Source organism: Bemisia tabaci, chromosome 10, assembly GCF_918797505.1.
Source record: "Bemisia tabaci chromosome 10, PGI_BMITA_v3".
NCBI lineage: Eukaryota > Metazoa > Arthropoda > Insecta > Hemiptera > Aleyrodidae > Bemisia > Bemisia tabaci.
In genome coordinates, this window is record NC_092802.1 from 27986637 (window position 1) to 28007107 (window position 20471).

At 39.8% G+C, this 20471-nt stretch overlaps 2 protein-coding genes across 3 annotated transcripts in view; both read left to right on the plus strand.

Annotated features, from left to right (window-relative positions):
- hig (locomotion-related protein hikaru genki) overlaps positions 1 to 20471 on the plus strand; it is a gene marked incomplete in the record, with an annotated part of 286062 nt that overhangs the window by 216703 nt on the left and 48888 nt on the right.
- LOC140225720 (uncharacterized) lies at positions 359 to 7789 on the plus strand. The gene is made up of 2 exons (XM_072305532.1): positions 359 to 980; positions 4354 to 7789. Exons 1-2 carry the CDS (start codon positions 909 to 911, stop codon positions 4819 to 4821), a joined length of 540 nt encoding a protein of 179 aa, XP_072161633.1. The 5' UTR covers positions 359 to 908; the 3' UTR covers positions 4822 to 7789.

Consider the following 20471-nt stretch of genomic DNA (forward strand, 5'->3'; position numbering starts at 1 on the left):
CAACTTGAGAGCTTTTTTTGAGCTTGGGAGATGATTTCAGAGAAAACCAGTAGCATCATCGTGTTTCTCGCGAACTTTTACGTAAAAATCCTCACATCATGCAACATCCCCATTTCATGGAAAAAGATTCATAAGTACCTTCAAAAATAAATATTTTTTGAGAGGAAATTTGGCAACATTCGACTGCTCATACGCCAGAAGAGGTACAAAACGTTTCCGTCATCGAAAAATTTCCACACGAACACGTTATCGCCTGAAAGTAACGCGAAAGGAACTAATCACGGCATAAGCAAAAAATGGATGAACAGAGCGGATGCCACGCAAAAACGGGGAGAATATTCTACGTTCAGGCTTAAAGCCGGCTCCAGACTACGCGGCATTCGCCGAGTGCCGAGCCGAGTAACGAATATTCGGGGTTCGGAAAGCGACGGGCAGATTTGAGCTTTTCCACGAGTGCACAGCGCCACACTACTCGTGAAAGTCGTACTTGGCTCGTCATTTGGCAAATAACGAATGTTCGTCAAGTGAAGAAAAAATACTGGAAAACGCTGCACCCCTTCGCCCCCTTCCTACAAAACTATAGCGAACATTCGGCGAGTGAGGACGAGTAGTCTGGATGACACCCCGATGTCGCGATGGACGCTCGGCTTCGCGCTCGCGATCCCTTTGACTCGTGTCACAAAAACCGACTTTTAGCGGGTTGGGGCGAATACCGAGCCGAGTGACTCGCCTCGTGTCAACACGAGCCAAGTCGACGCGAATGTTCCATCCAGACTACGCGGGACTTGCCAAATATTCGGTATTCGGCGAGTAATATTCGGCGAATGCCGCGTAGTCTGGAGCCGGCTTTAAACGTGAGGTGGCCCCTTCATCGTTGGAGAGTTCGCATTAGCAGCTGACAGTTGAAAATGAAAATTTGTACATTCTGCGCTGCGTTTGTGTTAATGATACAGTTTGTCCGGATTTTTGTGGAGGCAGCGGTGAGTTCGAATTTCAAATTTACTGAATAAAAGAAAAGAGGGAGATCTGAAACAAATTAGGAGGGGATCAGTTTTTCTGAGTGAATCTTTCTTTCGCCACCGGATATAATTATTTGAGGGCAACAGTTGAATGGAGGCCAATGAGAAATGAGCATAACATGGGCGTAATAACCAGATTGTTCCGGAACTTTAGTTATACGTCCAAGTTTTGCTTTATTGCATCATGTTTTAATGAGAGTTTCGATCTGTGTTTTATCTTAAACGCGTAACTAAGTTCGGTAGAAAAACGGCAAGATCGTTTGCTTCACGTTGTAACGTTTAACACTCCACTTTTCGGAGCGATTGATCTTCGTCACAGCCCACCGTTTCGTGGACTCGCCCTTCCAAGAATATTCTCAAAAATAGTGCCTAAAATTTTTTCATGACTCCCCTCTTTCTATAAAAACAGGGAAAAACGGAAACTTTAAAAAATCGCGAGTGAGAAAAGCGTGTTCTCGTAACTTAACGGTAAATCAAGGACATGCCAAAGTGATAAGTTTATGTTTTTTGAGATTATAAAAAACGTTCTGAAGTGAAATTCTCGTGGCTCTTTTTTGGCAAAAATAAGACTGATTTTTTATCTAATCATTAGTTATCGTCTTCTTCCTTAGGTGTCTTCATAGTTACAAAATTAGAAATGTAAAACGAACAGCCATATGGGAATGGTAAAATTTGAAAAAAAAAGAGAAACCGGTAAGGCTGGCCTAGCGGTCAGGGCGTCTGATTCTAGGCCAATAGGTACTATGTTCAAATCCCGGTAAATGCGTCAAAGTTTCACGGAAATGACGAGCGGATCTGCTGAAAGATTCTACTAGGCCTTAATCCCTAAAAATTTGAATTGCCTTCAACATAGTATCAAAAATCCCTTTGATGTCTACGGGCAATAAATCTCTATAATGATCTCTATAATAATTTATTTTAAAATGACGTTGAATCCCTAATTTACCAAACAAAAATGAATTAAAGCGAAGTTATCTGAAGAAAAAAAAGTTGATAAGTATGATACATGGTTTAAAGCGCGTTCACTATATCGTTCTTTTGTAACACTTCGGAATTAAATCAAACCTTTTTGGGAGCAACAATTCTAGTTAACGAAACTTTACCCCGTCTCTTTTGCTGTGTACGATATGTCTCAGGTTATACTCAAGTTTGATTGACAATAAAATCTTGTTTTGAGCTTCAAAAATAAGATTTTAAAGGCTGTTTCCTCTTCAAAGTTAAAAATTTTGATTGTCAATTTTCAGTGACAAAATAACAAAATATATTGTTCGCAATTATTCCTCACGTGAAACTACAATTTTTCAGACGACCAGGTACGTGTCTTTCCTTGAATATGTTTTATCGGAACTTCAATTTTCTGATGCGGCAATCCAGGATCGCACGAAAGGGCTGAGAACATATACGGGGATTGCGCGAAAAAGGCACAAAGATTGCGCGAATAAAAACCTTAACTTCTGCCACGAGAATGCGCGAATAAAAAATGATTTAAGGTAGAAGTTTGGCAAAACAGGAAACAGTTGGAAAATAAACGCATTTTTCTGTTAACACTAGTTTAGGTTAGTATGTTGACAAGTCATTAATGTCATACATTCTGATGATGAATGAAGAGAAAAGATTGAATATTGGTCGTGGTTATAAAGCACTTTCCTAACTTTTCTCGGGAGATAATATTTAATCGGAAGAAACGAGGCAACGTTGGAATGCTCATAGTGTCGAAACACAACATGCGCCTTTTAAGCTCTTTTATTTGATACCGCGGTTATTCTAACGCGAGACCGAAAAATCGCGTCAAACACAGTGCGGTCGGCATTAAACGTATATTAGCGCCTTCAAGACATTCGGAATACTTCACGCATCGCGCCGAACAGCGCCGAACATATAAGCGCCTACAAGACTGCATGAATACTTCTCGCATTGCGCAAAACGCAGTGCACTCGGTCAGTTGGCGAGAAACGCATAGCGCCTACAAGACTGTAGGAATGATAGGACTGCGTGTCATCATTCTTTACTTTCTGTTCCAGTTTTTACCATAATTAAATTAATTATTATAACGATTTAGATATTCGGATGATATTAATAATTTTTTTTTTTTTTTGGCTACATAAAAGGAAAATAGAACGAACGATAATATCGCGTCGAAACTTTTGATACTTTTATCTGAGATCATTTAGATGAATTCACGGAAACTTTTCAGAAAACTGTGTGTATCTCTTTAAAAACATATTATAAAAATATAACATAAGGTGGTGCACGACGCTGCAATCAGAGATAAATATATATACGCTTTCTTTCGGGTGCGACCTTTGGATTTTGAATCCATTAATCTGTTATAAAACTCAAACATGGCTGTTCTACGACATCATCCCGTTCGGCGCGGAACCGGGGCGTTTTAAATTTACGAAAAAGCAGCGCTTTTTAACTACACATTTCTCGGTTTCTGAGTTACTTTATAGCGTTTTGAAAGTGCGCATCGTATTCTACGCTTCATTTACCTTTGGAAAATGTATTCGCAAGTCAAAATGGAGATGTTGCATGTGTGAGGGATTTGCAATTTGACAATTGATTCTTTTGTAAAAGTTCGCGAGAAACACGATGGTGCCACCGGTTTTCTCTGAAATCAACTCCCAAGCTCAAAAAAAGCTCTCAAGTTGAGGCCAAAATGGAGGGGAGGGGCTATCCTACGGTATCCTGAGAGTCCACTTCTACATCAAGACGAACTCTCCATGCAAAGATAGGGAGCAAATACATTGACAGGGCTGCCACTTCATTTGGGGACTCTAAAACTGAAAACAAGGCAACACTGCAAATGTATTTGCTCCCTATCTTTGCATGGAGAGTTTGTTTTGATGTAGAGGTGGACTCTCAGGATAGCGTGCGGGATATTCCCTCCATTTTGGCCTCAACTTGAGAGCTTTTTTTGAGCTTGGGCGTTCATTTCGGAGAAAACCAGTGGCACCATCGTGTTTCTCGCGAACTTTTACATAAGAATCAACAGGATTGCATTTTGCAAAAAGGAACCACTAGCATTGCAATGATGCTAAGATTGTGCAACTTCATCCTTTGCAACAAAATTGCGGAAATGTGAAAAACTACGAAATTTAGATGGTAATTTCTGTCTTAAATTTACAGTTTTTAGCGAGTAAAATAGAAACTATGAAGGGATAATCGGGTTTTTCCTCCAAGACAAAAGAAGTTGCACAATCTTAGCAACGTTGCAATGCTAGTGGTTCCTTTTTGCAAAATGCAATCCAACAGTCAAATCGCAAATTCCTCACGCATGCAACATCTTCATTCGTTCATGATTTGGTGACCCATTGAAACTCTGTGTTGGCAGTACGGCAAAGAAGACTACTACCGCGATCGAGCCATCCAGGCGTATCGGCGGAGGGAGACGGACCGATGCCGCGAGATCACACCGACGTCCGGCGCGGAGGCCCGACAGGCAGCCGACAGCTACTGCGAGCAAGCGTTCAAGGCCCTGGACGCCATCGAAGGGAACGACTGTCCCCTTTGGAAGGCCCCAGGGTGCCGGAACAGACTCCCCGGTTCCCGGTTCTTCCAGTGCTCCTGCGAGGTGTCCCGCACCTGCTACGTGCGGACCTACAAGCCTCAGTTCAAGACGTTCCGCGAATGTGCCAGAGGCGTCAAAGCGGAGGAGCTCGTCATAGGGGAGTCGATCAAGCCTTTGAGGAGTTTGGCAAACAACAGGAGCTACGACCGACCCAGGAGGCCGCCACGAGTGCCTGAGGACGATGAGGATGAGACCCCTCCTTCCCCCAAAAGACGTCGTCGTGGTGGATGAAATTTTCGTCGAAAGGACTAGAGTCCCTCCATACTGAGAGTCAAGACAATTAGAATCCATTTCTGATTGGTTCCCGTATTTTAGGCCTTCACAGTATCGCAAACGGGAATAAAGACTACATTTTCACCGATTGCAAAGATTATAATCTGGAATGGACCAGGGAATTACGGGTTCGGCTAGGAACAAACGGAATGAGAGAAGGAACGGAGAAAGGAATTTGAGAATGGGCCGATCAAAGATTACAAAAAACGTTCAATTTGTGTAATCTTTATTCCCGTTTGTGACTCCATGTGGGGGTGTTGTCTTGGCTCTCAGTATAAAGGGACTCTAGAAAGGACCTGCCGGTAGATTAATGAAATTGATGGACAAAGCTTTAGACAAAAATAATAGAAAAACAAGCAGAAAAATCCAACATGAATATGTTGGAAAAGCGTGCCGAATAACTAAAATGTTGGACACATACCTACTATTTTCACGTCTTTGTTGTTTGCATCAATTGGTACTTTTTGCTAAATTTGGGAGAAAATATTGATTCATGAACGTTGAATGTAAATTGATTTTAAAGATTCCGTCCAATTATCTTGATTTTAAGCTGATATGCGGCATTTCGCACGACCGTGATTTGGGCGAACTGCCGTGCATCGAAATCGCGTTGAGTTAATCTCTTTGGATTTCGAACTGTAACTTCTCTCCTATTCGGCCGATTTTTACAAATGAGGTCTCTTTTTATTTGTACTTTAACTGAAAGTAAGGAAAAACTCGCTAAATAGACGGAAAACATTTTTTGTGAAAATTTGGTGGATCCTGGCGTCACGGTGAATGGTTAATCGGGCGTGGAAGATAATAGGTTCGACGAGGTGACCCTCTCCTCGCCGTCTTTTATTGCCTTGCTCGAAACCTGACACCCAAAGCTATATCGGGAGATAACTGCAGTGGTTTGAGTGGATTTCTGCAGGGGCCACGGTTAGTACATGGTATAAAGAGTCACGAGGCTCATCACAGATTGCACTTGCAGTGCAAGACGCTCATTGGCTAAACAGTTTTGGCGGGAAAGAAGGTTCTAGAGTTGAGTCCTCCGAGCGTAAGAAAGCTTCTATGAGGTTTTTGTCAAATGAAATAATACGGTTTTGACAGGAAAATGTTCTCAAGGGTTCCCAATTAGCAGTTCATTCGGTTTTTTGGTAAGAGACCATCAGGGCTTGACAGTATAATGGTTCAAAGACAAGAAAACGGGTCCGAGGAAAAACATATTTGGACGGCCCGTTGAATAGCATTGGTTGATCGGTGTGCTGTACTATGGTACATCCGAGTGATTTCAAAAAGCGAGCCCTACTGGCACGCTTAAAACAACTTAATCGGCCCGAAACACTAACAAAGAAACACTTAAAACGGGACTAAGGCCGCGAATAATGAAAAGAAACACATGAAATAAAATAAAAAGTCCGGGACGTTTCGCAGGGATCACACCCACATTTTCAACCGGCAAAACATAGAGTCCCTTTATACTGAGAGTCAAGACAACACCCCTCATGGAGTCACAAACGGGAATAAAAATTACAGAAATTGAACGTTTTTCGTAATCTTTGATCGGCCCATTCTCAAACTCCTTTCTCCGTTCCCTCTCTCATTCCGTTTGTTCCTTGCCGAACCCGTAATTCCCTGGTCCATTCCAGATTATAATCTTTGCAATTGGTGAAAATGTAATCTTTATTCCCGTTTGTGACACTGCGAAGGCCTAAAATACGGGAACCAATCAGAAATGGATTCATATTGTCTTGACTCTCAGTATAAAAGGACTCTAGCAAAACAAGGAAATTAAAAGAAAGACACTGTGAGCCCCACCGGCCTTATTTTGCCGGATTAAAATGCGGGTGTGATCCCTGCGAAACGTCTTGGGCTTTTTATATTATTTTACGTGTTTCTTTTTAGTATTTGCGGCTTCAGTCCCGTTTTAAGTTGTTTCTTTGCCATAGACAAAAAGAATGTAAAGGGGTCCTATTCTGCAGTGCTAAGGAAGAACGCCGTGTGAGCCTTCGAGAGTTGCCAAATTACCCTTGATAAAATATGTATTTTTAAGAACGTTCATGCGTATTTTTCCTTGAAATTTTCATATATTTCAGATTAAATTGCGCACAGAATTGCCTAACAATTTTCAATCAATCAGTCCGCAGAGACCCTACACTGAAAAAAAATTCTCGGCGTTTTTACCAAGGTCCGTTGGTACCTTTACCATCTTACTTTTTTTACCAATTATTGGTAATTTTACCAAGACAGACTGGTAAGCTTACCTAAAAACCGGTATTTTTACTGTTTTTCTCAGGTAAGAATACCACTTTTATTGGTAATCAATTCCCGGTAACTTTGCCATTTTATCTCGGTAATTTTACCACAGTCGATAAAAAATATTGGCGATTTTACCGGGGTCCAATAAAATTACCGAGAAATTCAATAATTTTACCGAGATTTCTCGGTAAAATTTCCAATTCCATAAATGGTAATTTTACCAAGAAAAAACTGGGATCAAATAGAACCCTGAATTCTTGGTAATTTTACCCTTTTCTTAGTAAATACACCGAGATTTTTTTTTTCAGTGTACAGTTAATCCACCACTTTGTCCCTTAGTCCATCGGAACCACAAATTTCAACCAATATATGATCGCTCACTACTCCCTAAGTTTTTTCTGTCGATCGCTTTATCTATCAAAATCAATGATAAGCCCGCTGTCCCATTATGCAAGTGGAAAAAAGTCTCTTGGATCTAATGTCCACACTTTTAAAAAATTACACGAGAAAAATATTCTTCATTAAATCAGATTTTTGTTTGAATCGAAAGTCAAGACTCGTAATTTCAGCGGATTCTTTGTGGATTCAACCAGAAATCTGATTGAATCAAGATTATTTAATTTCATAAAATTTGTAGGAGTTTAGACTTGGAATCGAGGAAACTTTTTCTCTACAAGTGTGGTGAATTGAGAAAATCTACGGTCGTTGTATTCGTGGTTGTTCCTTATACACTTTATTTTCCCTTAGAGGCCGCATAAGGTTTACATGGTGATTACGGGGGGTTCGAAGAGAACCTTGATATAGAATCGATGAAAAGACGACTTCTGCAAACTTTGAGCAGAATTCGGTAGTTGAACTTTGAAAACGGGCCCTTCAAGAGTTTTGAAATGATATGCCATTACAATAAATACAAAATACGAAAGAAAAGAAGTAAAATGCACGTTTTGTGAACTTCACCTGACATATTACTTGAACCACCAACTCACGACTTGGTATAACTTGCGCAATTGATCTCTTTTAAATACTTCGTCATGCTTTCGCGGATAGCGTCCCATCTATGTGTACCGATCCGAAAAAAGTCAGTTTCCAATCAACTTTCTTGGGCCCCTGCTCATTTCGAGCGAGCGCATCAGTGACGTGGCGTGAATGATCGATTATCGATATTTCTCCATTTGAAGCTATGGTAAAAAATCGATTATTAAGGTGTTCGTTGCAAACAACATGTTTATCGATCCTTTTCCATAGGTTTAAATGACATAACAATCGATATATCGCAATTCACGCCACTGGAGCGCATGACGAATCACTATCTGTAGATTTTATTCGATACATCGAACAGGTGAGGTTGTATCGATATCGATCGGTTCAACATGTAACCACAGACTCTAAAGTCAACATTGGCGGATCCAGAAATTGGCATCCTTGTATTTTCTCCTTTTAAAGGTATGGAAATGTATCGATTCTTGGAGGGACCACGTGCTTCTACAAGAATAAATTATTTAGCATAGGTTTAAATGGAGGCAATCCGGTGTTGCCAAACTGCTGAATCCGCTTCTGAAAGTCAATGGAGTAATCTGTGGGAACGGGTTTTTTGTGGTAGACTTTTGATTCTTATGACTACCACGTGGCAATGAAAAATGAAATGGAGAATTTGCATGCACATTTTTTATTGCTTCGTCTGAAAGTGCTTAAAGAGCTGATTTCACAGTATTTTTTATATTTTTTTTTCTGATATGGGAAATAGTAAAAAAATAGATTTAAAAGTGAGAAAATGCACCGCTTAGTGACGTCATCTGGCGGCATTTCCCATTGAAACACATGTATTTTAGCAGATTAGATCATTTTGTCATATCTTCTCCAATAATTGTTCAATTTATGAACCAAGGGTACCCTCGTGTTCAGTTCACTCTGTAGTTTCCACTGAAACACGAAATTCATCAAATTTCAGACATCTGCAAATTCTCTATTGTTCGGGATTCCCTCCTCTCAAGTTATATCCTAAAGTTTTATCAGAGGTTATGTTCTGTTGTTATGCACCAAACGATACGTCGAACCACTATCGAATACGATTGGCCGAGGGTACCTATTTCAAACCCACAAGTGCTGCTGTCTATAGCAAAAACGCCAAGACTCCACTCCAAAATTATCTATGTACTGTTCAATTACAGGCTTCATTTTAGCGGCTCTGGTGCTTGCACTAGAGCTGCTATATTCCGGACGGTCCCAGCTGGGGAGTATCATTGGACCATGTTACATTGGAGAGACCGCGCGTTGGTTAATGGGAATCGGCGCCATTTTCGGCTATGTTCCTTGTCATGACTTTATTTTATTGCATATTGTTTTATTGTTAGCCAATGCTGTGTTGTGTAGTGTATTTTTGGAATCATGGTGATACAGTCAATAATTCAAAACTTGTCTGTGCTTTAATCTCGTGATGGAAAAAATGTACTTTACGTTCAAAATTTGAAAATTTGAATTTTAAAGTTTTCGCGGTTAAGGAAGCTCCAACCACTGGGTTGGAGCTTCCTAGTCATATTACTCGATATCAGCTGATAGCAAACAAAGGTTACCAAGGAAACCGTAAACGTCTAATGCCGTCTGCCCACGTAGCAAATGGGAGGCGAAAATGGAAGTCATCAGTGCATCGTTGAGTGTTGACGCCCGATCCCATTTTCAGACATGTTCACACGTTTTGCTTGCAAAGAAAAAAGGCGGCAAATCAATTTTTATTATTGGACCAATGAGTGTTCTCCAATTTGAGTTTGTAAAATTCGTGGTTTCTAGGTTAGGTTTTTGGCTGTGTGATAAATGATATTATGCCGTCTTTGATTTTGTTAAAATGACTCGATATATGTTATTTGATAAACGATTGGAGTTTTGATAAAGTAAGTTGATTTGAATTAAAAATTGTGTCCTTAAAAAATGGATGATGAGGTGATTTGGTTAACATGGGCATTTGTGGTACTTGCGGCGTATTGGGAGTTTGTATGGAAACGACGTGGCAGTAGTCCACACTTTTTACAAGAAACTATTTTGTACAAAGTTCTGTACAAATTTTACACTATTTATACAGTAATATAATACAAAAAAATTATGTACTTTATCACAACTCACATAGCTTCAAAACAAGATAGAAAATGATGGATGCTCAGCCCCGACACACCGATGATCGCGAAATTTGCGCGGCCCGCGCAATTTTCACGTTCAACACTCACCGATGCACTGATGACTTCCATTTTCGCCTCCCATTTGCTACGTGGGCAGACGGCACACAACTACCGTGGCCATCGGGGCGATTATTGAAATGACATCGACTCTATGTCGCCGCTTACGACAAGACATATAGCCCTATCTTAACCGTGTAATATATCGCAATTCGATATTCAAAACCATTACCTACAATTTCAGATATAAAAATGCAAATTTTTTGCAGCCTCGCTAAACGACTTATCAACCATGCATTCCAAAGTTTCTTATCACAGGGCTGTGAAAATATACAATCTAATAAATACAAAATAACCAAATATCTAAAAAGACAAAATTTCAGTTACAGTCAGTTTCAGTCTTATTGTTGCACAAACTAGTTATTTGACAAAAAAAGAAGATGATCACTCAATTGAAAGAAATTGGCGCCCAATCACAACGACAAGTTAAAAAAAATACTGTGGGAGAAATTTTTTAGGATGCGGACCTCCAAAGAGCCTTCAAAATTAAAAGTATACAACAAGTGATAGTGCCATGCATTCTGCATATCAAGGGCCAATACACATTTATACACCGGCTACGTAAATCTGCTAAGTTACAAAACATGAATCGACAGTTGTCGGATTGTACATCAGTGACAAAATGTGTCTAGGCCCTCATTCTTGACTACAACTACTGTCGCCAGAGCCGCTCTCCGACGCGAATGCGTTGGAGCTTCCTGCTTGTTTTCATTTATAGTTCCGACTGGTATCGCGGTGTATCGAAAAAATGAGGTGTGAATATTTGTCAGGCCTCTTGCAAAACAACATTTTGTCGGGAGAAAATTGAAAAAGTGTTGAATGGAGATACGGCTCACAGTGGATCGAGTCAATAGTAGAGGTCGGACAAAATTTGGAAACATCATACGCTTATAACTCCATTTGCACAAAATTTTGAGGTTCTCGTAGTGGTTCTTTTGGTTTCCTTGGGAAGTATTTTTCTGGAAGATCCCGTTAAAATTACAATGTGACAATATTAACATCAAAATTTGTTGTTTTAGTCAAAAATTTCAAGTTCGACCTCTCATGGAAAAAAAAGTGTAAGGGATTATCCCCTAGAATTGTGGTACTACCACAATTTGTTGGATGATACGGACATTTTTAATCCATTTTGGTAGTACCGCTATTCAAGTTAGGGTAGCACCGCAACATTTGGGTTGGTACACGAATTTATTGGGGTAGGACCACAATTAATTCGTGTACTACCACAATTAATTGGAAATGTCCATATCACACAACAAACTCGTGCTTTTTTTCATCCGTGTCTAATTGACTCGATCTACTCTGCCGTGCCAAGGAAAAACGCCGTATGAACCTTCAGGCGCTGCCAAATTTCCTGTGATGCAACACGGATTTCCTGGTAAACTTATGAATATTTTCCTTCCAACTTTTTAGCTAATTTTGTTCGCAATTTCATCTGAATTTCCTGAAAATTTCAGGGGAACATATTTATAACATTCCTCAAAAATAAACACTTTATCGGAGGAGATTTGGCAACTCTCGAATATTCATACGGCGTTCTTCCTTAGCACGGCAGTACTATGCGACGTTTTTACTTTGGACGGCAGAGCACGCAAATTGCCTACTCGATAAAATGCAGGCGTTCCTTGCCCACGACGACAACAGAGCGGGGCTGGAGGAGCACTCCGGAAATTGAGGTCTTCCGGCTTTGATTCGGGCTAAGCCTAGGCATATACGTCTGATATCAATATGGGTTCCGTCCGGGCAGGCTGACGGCGTAAGAAGTTGCACGTCTATCCAGAGAGCGTGTTCCCGAGGACTTCTCAGGCCTCGATTTCCCGTCTCGCATCGATTTTCCCGCGGGAACCCGCCTCAACCTGGCCCTGCTCCCACTCCTTAGAACCGGCTTAACCTCTTTAATCCCGGAGTCGTGGCCGCCGGTAAATATTCGCGAGGAGAGACTCCTCCATTGTTGCCTCCTAGGAGCCGACTTCAGGGAGTATCCCACAATCACAAAACAAGTATGGGAAGAGTGACTTACCGACCGAGTTATGGATCATTGAGCCATAAAATGGATTGCATTTTGCAAAAAGGAACCACTAGCATTGCAATGTTGCTAAGATTGTGCAACTTCTTTTGTCTTGGAGGAAAAACCCGATTATCCATTAATAGTTTCTATTTTACTCGCTAAAAACTGTAAATTTAAGACAAAAATTACCATCTAAATTTCATAGTTTTTCACGATTTCCGCAATTTCATTGAAAAAGATGAAGTTGCACAATCTTAGCATCATTGCAATGCTAGTGGTTCCTTTTTGCAAATGCAATCCATTATAGTTCGTGGAGCCATGCTTGTAGGTACACGACCAATAAAGTATGGCTCAGAAAGCCATACTGTAGACGGTAAGTAATTTTGGTTCGAAATGGATCCCCAAGCCATTTTTTATGGGTCTCAGAGTCATACCTTTTTTTTTGAGTGCAGCGAACCATGGTTCAAAATTTTTAGCGACTTTGCAGGTCCTGCGGTCCGATTATTGAAATTGATGGACAAAGCGATAGACAACGATGACATGGAGAGTATGGAGCTACAGTGCTCCCATTTCCCGGTACTAGTTCCGAATTGCGGAACTTTTGAGATTTTCCGGAATTTTCCCCGGAGCTTTTGAAATTCCCGAAATGTTCCGGATCTTTTGCATTTTCCAGAACTTTCTCGGAAATTTTGAAAAAATATAAAAAGAATCCCGGAACATTTGGCGGTCATAGAATAGGAGGAATTGGAACAAAAAAGTTCCGAGTCCCGGAACTTTTAACGGACATGGAGTGGTAGCACTGATGGAGCAATCCTATTACTTGAAATGGGCCGCTCCTATAGACTGAAGGAGAAAATTATGGACTAACCATAGGGTTTCTCGTGGGTTGCCGTTAGTTAGTCTATTATATACCTCCTTTACCCATTCCAACAACTCGTTGCAACCAATATGGTCTTTCCATATCCATTTTGTCTTCTTTGTCTGTAGCTTTGTTCATCAATTTTAACAATCGGCCCGCTGGCTGTGGGAAATATCTACTGAATGTAGTCGACTTCTTCTCTAAGAAGACAGAAGTGCTCACTGTTCATAGCTGACTCTACCACTGCGGAAGTCACTTCTCAGCTTCTCTTTGAGCTTTTCTCAAGACATGGCATTCCTGACTCTGTAATCTCTGGTACCGGCCCACCGTTTTACTCTGATTTCTTCAAGCAATATCTGAGAATTGAAGGGGTCAGCTTCCTTAGAAGAATCGCTCCGTATCACCCGGCCACGAACGGCCAAGCTGAAAGCTGTGTTCAAATTTTTTGAAGATCTTTTTTTTGTCAATACTTTTCGTCAACTATTAGTTCCAAGGGTGCATCTACTTCTATGGACCGCGTTCAGCAGAAAGGACCAAGCCACATCAGCTGTTGCCAAATTCAGCTGGGAGATAGAATTTTTTACATGAAAACGGTTGTGCAGATTATTATGCAAATTTTAGTGATTTGTTGACATAGTGCGAAGCCAATTTCTTAAAATTTCCAAAGGATTCCACACGAACGTTCGTTTGTAAAAAATTAAATTGTCCAATTAAATTTGGCAATAGCTGATAGGACTTGGTTCCTTCCTGTTAAACGGCGTTCCAATTTCAGTACGTCAAGTTTTCAATTTTTCTACGTGAATTTGGTCGTGGGAACCATTTGTGTCCATTTTTTCATATTTCAGTCTCCATCTTCTAATCATACTCGTAAAATTGAATACGACTACAAAAAGAGGCGTAAAGATTCGTTTTGAAGGCATACCAAACCTAAAACAAGGCTTTACTCCACATCAATGATTGTATCGACTCTTCAAGAATATTAACACAAAAAGTCTCAGAGTTAGGAAAATGGATATTATCGGTTTTCGCACGTCTCTGGCCAATTATTACCGAATTTCGTATGTATGGCTTTCCAATTTTCGGAGGACAGATGGAATTTTTTTTTTTAAAATTTCGTAATAGAAAATAAGAGAGGGTCGTTGAGTAAAAATTGGACTAAATTTGGAATTTGGAAATATAAATTCTAGCCCGGTTTAAAAACAACGTATGTGCCATTAGTTTCCCTATGCACATAAGTGTTTTTTCAGAAGAGTCAGAATTTATAGCTCCAAATTGCAAAATGCAGTCCAATTAATGTAACTATTTTGTGGTCGTCTCAACCAGCGTCATAGAGTGAAGGGTGCAAAAAATCGAAAATATAACATTATTTATGTTTTAGATTTTTTTTTGAAATCATCCCTCAAACGGTTGTCTACGCCACTGCGCACGATGGACCGAATCAATAGGAAAGGTCGGACATGAATTTTTTTACTAAAAATGTAAATTTACATGTTTATTTCGTCAAATTTTAAATTTTGAGGGTTCATTTTAAAGCAAATTTTACGAAAAAACCAATGGGGCCATCGTTAAGACCTCAAATTTTTTTAAAAACGGAGTTGTGAGGCTCCTAAGTTTCCAAATTTTGTCCGGCCAAATGACTTGATCCACCATGCGGCGGATCAAATCTTCACCATGTAAAGATCGCACGAAAAAACACGATTCTATAACTGTGGAAATCACCCCCATCTAATCGAGTTACCCGGATTATCCCGGCCGAATACAACGACTTAAGGGATGATCCCCCATCCGCACAAAACAGCGACACGGGGAACGGTATGGGGCAACTTATTAAATGACCAGGGGTTGAACAAAAGGAGGGGTCCGAGGACAAACAAGAGTGGTTGATTGCGCGCGGACGCGCCGAGTGGGGGGGGGGGGGTGAGGGGTTTAGGGCGAATTACAAGAGGCCGCATTGTACATGCAAACAACTTAATTACTTTCAACAGTTTTAGTCCTCCGCATAAATAGTCGTTTCAGACGACGCGACGGCAGGGCAAGGAGCCTTGCCACGCTAGGCTGTATGCCTCCGTTTCGATGAGCTAACCCCCCCCCCACCCCCCGGAAACGGCCCAATCATCGCTCAAAACTTTCGACGTGAAACTTGACGTGTACAGAGTTGCCCGGTGCGATGATAGCTTTCGATGTTGATGGGCTCGCACACTCTGTAGACGAATTCGGTGGCCACATCATTCTCGCTGAACTGAGAAACAATTTCGGTAACACTTAACAGAGAGGGAAACAACTGAGAAAATTTCCTTACACTGAAAAAAATCTCGGTGTATTTACTAAGAAAAGAGTGAAATTACCAAGAATTCAGAGTTCTATTTGATCCCAGTTTTTTCCTTGTAAAATTATACCATTTATGGAATTGGTAGTTTTACCGAGAAATCTCAGTAAAATTATTGAACTTTCTCGATAATTTTACTGGACCTTGGTAAAAACGCCAATATTTTTTATCGACTGTGGTAGAGCTACCGAGATAAAATAGCAAAGTTACCGGGAATTGATTACCCATAAAAGTGGTATTCTTACCTGAAAAAAACAGTAAAAATACCGGTTTTTAGGTAAGCTTACCAGTCTGTCTTGTGAAAATTACCAATAATTGGTAAAAAAAAGTGAGATGGTAAAGGTACCAACGGATCTTGGTAAAAACGCCGAGAATTTTTTTTCAGTGTCAATCATTCGTTCAGAGCGTTGTAAAATCATAAAAAAATAAATTGTTGTTAATGTTAATTGTTATGTATTACACGTATTTGCATTGATCATAATTACTGATGAGAAGTTAGCGGAGATTTAGAGATACCGCAACCTTAAAGTACCTTTTCTGTCCTAAGCGTTTCAAAATATCTTCAAAGGATGTCTATTTTTAAGATTTAAAACAAGACAGATATTACTCCCGTTTTTACTTCACGTTAAGTGTTTTAATTTAATATAAGAGTCCTTTTGTATTCTTCTTTTATTCCTGAATAAAACCAATCTTCGCGCGGTATAAGAAAAGGTGAAGTCATTTCTCTAGGTTTATCTCTCAAGAAACTGACATAGGATCCGATGTTGGATCTTTCTAAAAAGTCGCAAGAAAAATCAGGAATAACACGAATTAAGAATAGTTGTCAACTTTCTTTGTTCATGAATACAATCTTACGAAGAGTAAGTTTAAATGTCTTTCCAAAAAACAAATCAGTATCTCGATGTTGAGGCCTTGTGTCCACGGAATGTATCATGGGGTTTGCTCCAGGAAATAATCTCACTTGTGAAGTTGGGAAAAATATTGAGTTAATAATATGTTTATATAAGTATGGTCCTTGTACCCCTACGACCAACTGGACTGCATTTTGCAATTTGGAACTATAAATTCTGGCTCTTCTGGAAAAACACTCATGTGCATAGGGAAACTAATGACATATACGTTGTTTTTAAGCTGGGACAGAATTTATAGTTCCAAATTGCAAAATGCAGTGCAACTGAGAGAGGAAGAAGAAGTGAAAGCGAACTATACGATATTTTGTTGGAAACTCCACTGTTCGTGTTTGTTTCGATAAATAATGTGTGTGATTGTAAATCGTGTTCAATTATTACTTTAATCCCGGTTGAACACTCGATTTTTACTAACTTATTTTCCCACGCAAACATGTGGCAAGGCCGTATGAGCCCCGTCCCGTGGAGACGGTAACAGGGTAAAATCCTAGAAGTTTCATTCCTGCGATTCGAACATGGGACGAATCCCAGGAAAACGTCCCGTGGAGACAAGGCCTCAGCAAAGAAACGCGAAAACAACACTGGAAAAAAAAAACACATCGGATCTAGAGTCCAGACTCTTAAAAACATCGACAAGAAAAAATACTCTTGATTCAATCGGATTTTTGCTTAAATCAAGAACCAAGCCTCTTAATTTGAGCGGATTTCCTTTTGATGTAAGCAAAAATCCGATCGAATCAAGAGTATTTTGTCTTGTCGATGTTTTTAAGAGTCTGTACTCTAAATCCAATGTGTTTTCTTTCCAGCGAACCTTCGTTAAATAAATAAAAAAGGAGAAGTAAAACAGAAACTCAATGATCTAATACTGCTGAAGTCGTTGAGCAGAGACGTGGCAACATGCTTTCCCGACTAGACGTGGAAATTACCATATTGAAGCTCAAAGCTTCGGGTTGAGAAGTAGAGTGAGGGGCAATCAAAAATCAAGATGTTGTAAACAAAAGCGAAAGGTTTTCAGGCCGTCACTGTCAGTAAGTTCTCTTGATTAGTCCAACTTGGAATCATAACTTTGAGTAATTAATTTTCGAGCCAAGCGGGTCGATTCTTGAATCGTTATCGAATTATGATCGATACATAGCATTGTTAAGAAAGGGATTTATCCATCGAGTTATTTCGATAACGATTCGATAATCGACCCCCAGAGCTTCCTCGGTGACGTGTATTTCTAAGCCCCCTGTTTTGGTATCATAACGCGAATTTCTTTGAGATAGCCGATAACGTGCCCATGTCACTGCACTGGGGAAAAAAACACATTTGATCTAGAGTCCAGACTCTTGAAAACATTGACAAGAAAAAATACTCTTGATTCAATCAGATTTCAGCTTAAATCAAAAGGAAATTCGCTCAAATTAAGAGGCTTGGTTCTTGATTTAAGCTTAAATCTGATTGAATCAAGAGTATTTTTTCTTGTCGATGTTTTTAAGAGTCTGGACTCTAGATCCAATGTGTTTTTTTTTCCAGTGTGATTTAGACAGTTAGTTAATATCATTAGAGACATTTAGCATCTCAGGCTATCAATGTCTTTGAAGGAAATATGAAGGGTGGTTGAAAATACAAACATTTAGATTCTTAACGTAATGGAAGCAAAGCATTTCAACATATTGGTTGTAACATTGGTATCGTCTTTCACGACGCGGCCACGTGGAGCAACATGTTTCATCGCTACCGAGAAAAAATGGATCATTCAAGCTCATTGAAAAATGAACGATCCGGATCATTCAATTTGAATGAGTTTTTCGTCAGCTCATTCAAATTTGAATGATCCAGATCGTTCACTTGATCATTGAATTTTAATGCGCCCGAATGAGCTTGAATGATCCGGATCATTGGATTTCAATGAGCTTGAATGATCCGGATCATTGGATTTCAATGAGCTTGAATGATCCGGATCATTGGATTTCAACGAGCTTGAATGATCCGGATCATTGGATTTCAACGAGCTTGAATGATCCGGATCATTGGATTCCAACGAGCTTGAATGATCCTGATCATTGGATTTTAACGAGCTTGAATGATCCGGATCATTGGATTTCAACGAGCTTGAATGATCCGGATCATTGGATTTCAACGAGCTTGAATGATCCGGATCATTGGATTCCAACGAGCTTGAATGATCCTGATCATTGGATTCCAACGAGCTTGAATAATCCTGATCATTGAATTTCAACGAGCTTGAATGATCCTGATCGTTGAATCCCAACCAGCTTGAATGATCCTGATCGTTGCATTTCAACGAGCTTGAATGATCCTGATCGTTGAATCCAAACCAGCTTGAATGATCCTGATCGTTGAATTCCAATGAGTCAAGGTCTCGGTCTGATGAGAATCTGTTATAAAAAATTGTAAACAGTATAGAAGCAAAAGTACATGGGTATCCATTCTCACTGCTTTGCAGTTTTTCTTCAACAGAAAAATGAAGGGGGAAAAAAAACATATGATGATAGAAAAAGTTAAAAAAACACAGGCTCACCAGAAGTTTCGTCCAATTCCTCTTGAAGTAAGCTCATCCTCCGCCCTATTACAGTAATAGCGTGAATGTACCTTTAATAAAAGTAGTTTGAAGGTGAAAATTTTTGCTACAAACCATCTCCCCCACGCTGTCAAGAATGCAAACCACAAAACAGTCATGATGGGAGAGGCTCGTAGCTTTGCCGCCGAGTTGCAAAGCTGCCGCGGGGATACTTTCCATCAACAACTGAAAAATTTAACTAAAAAGAAACATATTAAATTAACAGCATAACCAGACAAATGTTGAATTGAAGAATGAACCGCGCGTTTAGAATTGCATGAGTGACATCGCTGTTACTCTGATTTAAAAGAAAGAAAGCAGCAAAAATTACATACGGATACAAGGATATGTAATTGATTTTGTCTTTGAAATAATTAAATTACTTAGATTGTGCTTTGAATTGAAACAAGCCAATAGGTACTTACAATTTTGTGCTTGAGTGTTTGTTCAAATGAAGTGTCAACGATGGAGACCATATTATTGGAGTAAAAATGTATCTTCAGAACACAAAGCAGTGCATTTGATGGCTGGAGCACAACTCACAGGTATAAGGTAAGATCATACTGATAATTTGTTAAACGGTCTAGGGAAAAAACGAGAAAATTTAAAGCAACACAGAAGAAAAATCTGAGCGGCGACACGCTAATGATACGCAGGCAGTAAGACTAATCGTAGTCCTAGACTGATCAGATCAGACCAACGCGAGCCCCGCGAGCCCTCGGCCGCGTAGGTTTGGGGTGGAATTTCCAAATCTTCCCTTGCTCAACGGCATCTTCCTTTGTTTTCCTCACGCAGCAAACTGCAGAGTGGCCAGTGGCGGGAGGCGGGGAAGTAACGGCGTTGCCACATTGCTTAAATATTCTTCCATCCTCCTGTCTTAAGGGTTGCTACGATTACGTCACTTTCTTGTCTCTATTTTTTATATTATCATGTAAGGCTCATTTTTTTTATTGTCATAAGACTAACGAATTTACCGGAAAAGCTAGTGTGAGGGAAACCCTTCTTTTCTCGATAATTAAAATCCTCTGCTCTGTAATTTCTCTTCTATACTGCTTTGAATTCTATCTCTTGTTATTTCCCTAGACTGTTTAACAAGTTATAAGTATGAACTTACCTTATACTTGTGAGTCGTGTTCCAGCCATCAAATGCACTGCTTTGTGTTCCGAAGACACAATTTTATTCCGATAAAATTTTCTCCATTGATGACACTTCATTAGAACGAACACTCGAGCACAAAATTGTAAGTACGTTCGGCCTTGTTTCAATTCAAAGCACAATCTAAGGTAATTTAATTATTTCAAAGACAAAATCAATTACATATCCTTGTATCCCAATGTAATTTTTGCTGCTTTCTTTCTTTAAAATCAAAGTAACGGCGACATTGCTCGTGTAATTCTAAACGCGCGGTTCATTCTTCAATTCAACATTTTTCTGGTTATGCTGTTAATTTAACATGTTTCCTTTTAGTTAACTTT